At 36.5% G+C, this 7,979-nt stretch overlaps 1 protein-coding gene across 1 annotated transcript; it reads right to left on the bottom strand.

The window, feature by feature from the left end:
* Positions 1–1,107: 1,107 nt before the first annotated feature.
* LOC114633387 (zinc finger protein 878-like) lies at positions 1,108–7,728 on the bottom strand (the record flags this gene model as incomplete). Its single annotated transcript, XM_028781973.1, is given in 5 exon segments — positions 1,108–1,447; positions 1,450–2,470; positions 2,544–2,811; positions 7,342–7,402; positions 7,602–7,728. Coding segments are annotated over 5 exon segments (1,743 nt in total), but the record flags the coding sequence as incomplete, so codon positions are not given.
* Between the last annotated feature and the right edge of the window lie 251 nt (positions 7,729–7,979).

Below are 7,979 nucleotides of genomic sequence, written 5' to 3' on the forward strand. Positions count from 1 at the left end.
TTCAACAGGAACCATCATATTTTGATAAACAGTAATACTACTTGAAATTTTTCAATGTATTAATTTCAACTTCTAAATTGTTTCCTATATTCTCAATATTTTGATTGCTTTGTAAATTTTACCTCTTTAAAAAAAAATTAACTGCATAAGCACGTGCTATGATGCATATGTGCCAAACAGAACAGTTCACAGGTATTTGTTTTAGAGCTCCTCTGTGTTCATAATAAGAAAAAACAAGCTCATCAAGTTTGGCATCAAGTATCTAAATCTGCTGAGGGAACTCGCTGGCCCTTGGTTCCATTTCAAAAATCTTTATGAAATTCTAGTGTATGAAGGTGCACACAATCCAGGTGTAGTAATCAGAGAAAAGTTTGAATGAGATCATCAAGCTTTGGAGCAACAACCTTTACTCACAGAAACAATTCTCTGGCATGCATTTTTGTTTCTGAGAAAGTGTTAAGGACAAACATTTAGTCCTCCAAATAAACGAACATGATCTGTGGGCATTTGTGGCTGGAGAATCTGATCTGAAGCAAGAGTGAGATTGAAATATGCCCAAAATCCTGAAAAACTTAGCCTGAGACTGGCAGGAGATAGGGATGCCCTCTCCCTGTCTACAGCCTACATACAAGTTCTGGCACATAACCTCTACTTCTCCCACCTCTGAGGACGGCCACATTATACGTTGTTCAACTCCTTTATCCCAGTAAAGTTCTTGGAATGTCTCTTCATGCAAATAAAGCATTCCCAGCACTTCAGCCCCAGACAGTAAAGTACACCCACCCTGGAAATCCCCACCCACTCACTAAGATCGGTATAGTCCTTGCTCACCCTGAATAAAGTAGAATTGCCTTACTGCAGCTGATCCCAAAAATCATCCAGCATATCCACAACATTCTGAACCCTGCACATTACACCATCATGGGCTGGTGGCTAATGACCTCCAAGGAAGGGAAGACCCACAATAACCCAAAAAAATAATGGATGACAACATACATATCAGTTTCACTTGGAATAAGTTTTAGTATTCAAATTGTTTGTTCCTGAATCCTTGGATGACAATATGTTTACAATTTGTAAAGGAGACAAAATTTTAATGATGGACTGTTTCTACTAATCTTCCTCAAGCCCCAAAGAGATAGCTCAATGGGAAAAATGTATGTGGAATGCAAGGCTTTACCTCACACATTAGGTTCATGCTTTTTACCAATGTGAGTTCTATCATGCTTTTGAAAGTTGCTACAACATGTGAAGGCTTTATCACACTGATTACATTCATAAGCTTTTTGTACAGTATGACTTCTTTCATGCCTATGAAGATGACTATTCTGTAAAAAGACCTTACCACATTGCTTACATCCATAGTGTTTCTCTCCAGTATGTCTTCTTTCATGCCTGTGAAGGTCACTTTTGCATGCAAAAGCTTTAAAACATTGATTGCATTCTCCCCAGTATGACTTCTTTCATGCCATTGAAGATGACTGTTCTGTGAAAATGCTTTGCCACATTGATGACATTCATAAGGTTTCTATCCAGTATGACTTCTTTCATGCCTTTGAAGATTACTGTTACGTCCAAAGGCTTTACCACATAGACTACATCCATAGGATTTTTCTCGAGTACAGTTTATTTCATGATGGAAAAGATGACTATTCTGTGCAAACGCTTTACCACTTTGATTATATTCACAGGGCTTTTGTCCGGTAAGACTTCTTTCATGACTATGAAGATTACTCTTCTGTACAAAGGCTTTACCACATTGTTTATGTCCATTGGGTTTCTCTCCAGTATGACTTCTTTCATGCCTTTGAAGATTACTGTTGCACCCAAAAGCTTTACCACATTTATTACACCCATATGGTTTCTCTCCAGTATGACTTCTTTCATGCCGTTGAAGATGACTGTTACGTGAAAAGGCTTTACCACATTGATGACATTCATACGGTTTCTCTCCAGTATGACTTCTTTCATGCATTTGAAGATAACTGTTACATGCAAAAGTTTTACCACAGTGATTACATCCATAGGGTTTCTCTCCAGTATGAATCTTTTCATGCCTGTGAAGATGACTTTTATATGCAAAAGCTTTACTACATTGATTACATTCAAAGGGTTTCTCAAAATTAATTCTTTCATGTATTTGAAGACAAATGGGACAGACAAAGGTTTTACCACATTGATCATATCCATAGCTTTTCTCTTTAGTATGCGATCTAGGGACTTGATAAAGACTATGGGTTGCAAAGGCGTTATCACTTTGATTATCTTCATAAAGTTGTATTTCCAAATGAGTTCTTTTCTGTAATTTTAAAGATGAATCAGACCCAAACTTTATCATGTTGGTTACGTCCATAGGGATCCTCTTCACTGTTGGTTCTTTTGTGTGTGTGATGACACTGGGGACGGTTAGGGCCTTCAGTGCATGGCTCACAGTTATCTCTTCCTTTTCCCACCAGAATTTTTTCACATCCTAGAAGAGAACTGTAAGAACTCAGGGTTTTACTACACTGATTATATGCATATTTTCCTATACTGTGAGTCACATGACAGGTGCAAAGTGAACCAGTATAGACAGATGAATTTCTGCATTCCTTGTACTCACGAGGTTTCTCTCCAGTGTGAGTTTGTTGATGCACTGCCATGGAAGTTGGAAAACCAGTTAATTGTAAATTTGCATCACAGTCATCATGTCTTCTCATAGTGGGGATGACTACATATCGTTTAATTGTCCTGGGAGAGACAGGGGTACACTGCTTCTTTTTATATCGCTTACCCTCACAGGGCTTGTATCCAGAGTGACAGATGATATACCTATTAAATGAAGGATAACAGATAAAATATTTTCACATTGCATTTGCATAGTATAACCATTTGTGTCTCATAGATACAAATAGGTATAGGGATTCAGGCTTGTCAACCACAACAGTCTTCATTTGTGTGAGAGTTCTACATATTCATCTGGAGGCTGCTAAAAAAATACTCATTTCCAGGAAGCTAGGATAAGGGTCTTAAGCCTATGTACACAGTGACACACTTACTCCAACACCTCCTAATAGTGCCAAGCATATACAAACCATCAAAATCACAGATGGAAAACCAAGATATTCTATGACAAAACCAAATTTAAACAATAGCTTTCTACTAATCCAGCCCTACAGAGGATACTAGAAGCAAATCTTCAATACAAGGAAACATTACACCCAGGAAAACACAAGAAATTACTTATCTCACAACAAACCCAAAAGAAGAGAATCACAAACGCATAATACCACCTCCAACAACAAAAAAAAATCAGGAAATCACTGGTCTTAATATCTCTCAATTCCCCAATAAACAGAAACAGGCTAACAGACTTGAAAAGGAAAAAGGAGCTTGCTGCATGCAAGAAACACAGTTCAGCAACAAAGACAGACACTACCTCAGAGTAAAGGGCAGAAAAAAGTTCTCCAAGCAAATGGTTCCAATAAACAAGCTTGAGTAACCATTGTAAGATCTAATAAAATAAACTTTCAACTAAAAGTTATCAAAAGAGATGGGGAAGGATACTTCATACTCATCAAAAGAAAAAAACCCACCAAGATGATGTCTGAATTCTGAACATCTAAGGGCCCCCACATTTATAAAAGAAATGTTGCTAAAGCTCACAACACACATCGAACCTCACACAATAATAGTGGGAGACTTCAACACCCCACTCTTACCAGTGGACAGGTCATGGAAACAGAAACTAAACAGAGACACAGTACAACTAATAGAAGTTATGAATAGGTATCTACAGAACATTCTGCCCCCCCAAAAAGAAAATTCTTTTTAACACCTCATGGAACCATCTCCAAAATTGATCATATAATTGGACACAAAACAAGCCTCAACAGGTACGGGAAGATTGAAATAATCCCATGTATTCTATCAAACCACCATAGATTAAGGTTGGACTTCAATAACAACAAAAACAACAGAAAGCCCACATACTCATGGAAACTGAACAACCCTCTACTCAATGATAACTTGATAAGGGAAGGAATAAAGAAATTAAAGACGTTCTAGAATTTGTTGTAAATGAAGGTACAGCACACCTAAACTTATGAGATATAAGGAAAGCCCTGCTAAGAAGAAAATTCATAGCATTAAGTACCTTTATAAAAAAAATTGGAGAGATCCTATAATAGTAAGTTAACAGCACACCTGAAAGCTCTAGAACAAAAAGAAGCAAGCACTCCCAAGAGAAAGACGGCAGGAAATAATCAAACTCAGTGCTGAAGTAGACCAAGTAGAAACAAAGTGAACAATACCAAGAATCAACAAAACCAAGTGTTGGTTCTTTGAGAAAAATCAAAAAGATAGATAAACCCTTAGCCAAACTAACTAAAAGGTACAGAGACAGTATCAAAATTAATAAAATTAGAAATGAGAGACATAACAACAGAAACTGAGGAAATGTAAAAAATCAGCAGATCTTACTACTTAAGTCTATATATACCAGACAAAACTGGAAAACCTAAATGAAATGCATGATTCTCTAGACAGATACCATATACCAAGGTTAAATTAGGATCAGATAAACAATCTAAACAGTCCCTTAACCCCTAAGGAAATAGAAGCAGCCATTACAAATCTCCCAACCAAATCCAGCCAAGGATTAGATGGTTTTAGTGCAGAATGCAACTACACCTTCTAAGAAGAGCTAATACCAATACTCTTCAAATTATTCAACAAAATAGAACAGAAAGAATGCTACCTACTTCCTTCTATGAAGCCGCTGTTGTTACTGTGTCATCCAAACCACACAAAGAAAAAGAACTTCAGACCAATTTCGCTTATGAATACAAATGCAAAAGTACTGAAAAAAATTCTTGCAAATCGAGTCCAAGAACACACCAAAACCATCATTCACCATAATCAAGTAGGCTTCATCCTAGGGATGCAGGGATGATGCAATATACAAAATTCCATCCATGTAATCCAGTATACAAACAAATTGAAAGAAAAAAAATCTCATGATCATGTCATTAGATGCTGAAAAAGCCTTTGACAAAATACAACCCCTCTTCATTTTATACATCTTGAAGAGATCAGGAGTTCATGGCACATAACTAAACATAATAAAAGCAATACACAGGAAACTAACAGCCAGCATCAAATTAAATGGAGAGAAACCAGAAGCAATCCCATTATAGTCAGCAACAAGACAGGCCATCCATTCTCTCCCTATCTATTCAATATAGTACTTGAAGTCCCAGCTAGAGCAATTAGACAACAAAAAGAGACAAGGGGTATACAAATTTCAAAGGAAGAAGTCAAGGTATTATTATTTGTGGATGATATAACAGTATACATGAGTGACCCAAAAAAGGAGCTGAGAACTTCTTTTGGGTATACAGCTGATAAACAACTTCAGCAATGTGTCTGGATATAAAATTAACTCAAACAAATCAGTAGCCTTCCTTAATACAAATGATAAACAGGCTGAGAAAGAAATTAGAGGAACAACGCCCTTCACAATAGCCACAAATAATATAAAATATATTCATGTAACTTTAACCATGCAAGTGAAAGGTCTGTATGACAAGAACTTCAAGTCCTAAAGAAATTGAAAAAGACATCAGAAGATGGAAAGATCTCCCATGTTCCTGGATCGGTAGAATTAACACAATAAAAATGGCCATCTTACCAAAAGCAATCTACAGATTCAATACAATCTCCATCAAAATTCCAGCTCAATTCTTCAAAGATATAGAAAGAACAATTCTCAACTTCATATGGAAAAACAAAAAGCCCAAGACAGCCAAAACAATCCTGAAAAATAAAAGAACTTCTGGGAGAATCACCGTCCCTGACATCTGACATCAAGCTGTACTACAGAGCAATAGTGATACAAATATCATGGCATTGGTATAGAGACCTACAGGTCAATCAGTGGAATAGTATTGACAACCCAGACATAAACCCACACACTTACAGACATTTGATCTTTGACAAAGAAGCCAAAGCCATACAGTGACAAAATGAAAACATCTTTAACAAATGGTGCTGGTCTATCTGGTGGTCTACATGTGGAAGGAAGAATGCAAAGTGATCCATATTTATCACTTTATACAAAGCTCATATCCAAGTGGATCAAGGACCTGAACATAATACCAGATACACTGAATCTAATAGAAGACAAAGTGGGAAATAACCTTAAACGCTTTGCATGTGGGAGATTTTCCTGAACAGAACACCAATGGCTCAGGCTCTAAGATTAACAATTGATAAATGGGACCTCATGAAATCGCAAAGCTTCTTTCTGTAAGGCAAAGTACACTGTCAACAGGACAAAACGGTATCCTACAGATAGAAAAAAAGATCTTCACTAACCCTACATCCAACTAACATCCACAGGACTAGCATCCAAAATATATAAAGAACTCAAGAAGTTAGACTCCAAAAAATCAAATAAACCAATTAAAAAATGGGGTCTAGAGATAAACAGATAACTCACAACAGAGGAATTTCCAATGGCCAAAACACACTTAAAGAAATGTTCAACATCCTTAGTCATCAGGGAACTGCAAATCAAAACGACCCTGAGATTCTACCTTACATCAACCAGAATGGCTAAGATCAAAAACTCAAGTGACAGCACATGTTGGTAAGGATGTGGAGAAAGAGGAACACTCCTCTGTTGCTGGTGGGATTGCATACTGGGTACAACCAGTCTGGAAATCAATCTGGCTATTCCTCAGAAAATCGGAAATAGTTCTACCTGAAGACCCAGCTATACCACTCCTGGGCATACACCCAAAAGATGTTCCACCAAACCAGAAGTACAGGAAAATTTCCCACTGCTATGTTTATAGCAGCCTTATTCACAATAGTCAGAAGCTGGAAACAACCCAGATGTCTCTCAACTGAACAATGGATACAGAAAATGTAGTTTATTTACACAATGGAATACTAGTCAGCCATTAAGAACAAGGACATCATAAATTTTGTAGGCAAATGGATGGAACTAGAAAATATCATCCTGAACGAGGTAACACAGACCAAAAAAGGACATGCATGGTATGCACTCACTGATAAATAGATATTAGCCGAAATGTACAGAATATCTACAATACAACTCACACAGGGAAAGGAGACAACATTTGAAATATAAATAAGTAAAATAATTTAGTAAAAAAATTATGATCACTTCAAGAACCATTTTTCATGAGAAAATAAATTTAAAAAAAACTTCAGGGTATATTATTAATACTTCTTCAGAGGCATCTACCTATCTATCTATCTTTCTATCTATCTATCTATCTATCTATCTATCTATCATCTATGTATCTACATCAGCTTGCACATGAAAATTACCTTTCATGTCTTCCAGAACATTGACAATGGTCTTCAATATTGCAGTCTTCCCATTTATAGCCTAAAATACAGTACCAGAAAATGCGTATTAATGAAAATTGTGAAAAACTGAAATTACTATCTTCAGTGAACCTTAGATCAATGCCTGATTAATTCATCACACTCTTCCTCTTTCAAGATAAAAACCATAGAAAAGCACCAATCTCCAAGAAAGGCTTGTCTCCTTAAGGTAAAAAGTGGAGGAGAACTCTAGTTCTCACCTATAGCAGTGAGGTTCCTGCAGGTTTCCAGCATCACATCTCTGTAGAGACTCTTCTGGGAAGGATCCAGCAAAGCCCACTCTTCATGACTGAAGTTCACATGCACATCCTCATAGCTCAGTGGATCCTAAAAGATTTCGTACAAATACACAATAGAAATGGTGTCTTAGTGAGTTATAAATATATTCATTGAGAATATATTTACATAATTCTATCATCTAGCCATATTAATTCCATGTAATAGAATTTCAAATGTAGTCACAAACCCATAAATATATAATAAAATTAAAACTGATAAATATACAATAAAAATATAATAATAAAAACTGAGGATGGTGCAACACTGCAGGAGAAACGCACAGTAACATATGCACAGAG

This window comes from Grammomys surdaster, unplaced genomic scaffold (genome assembly GCF_004785775.1).
Source record: "Grammomys surdaster isolate TR1022 unplaced genomic scaffold, NIH_TR_1.0 602, whole genome shotgun sequence".
NCBI classification, from domain to species: domain Eukaryota; kingdom Metazoa; phylum Chordata; class Mammalia; order Rodentia; family Muridae; genus Grammomys; species Grammomys surdaster.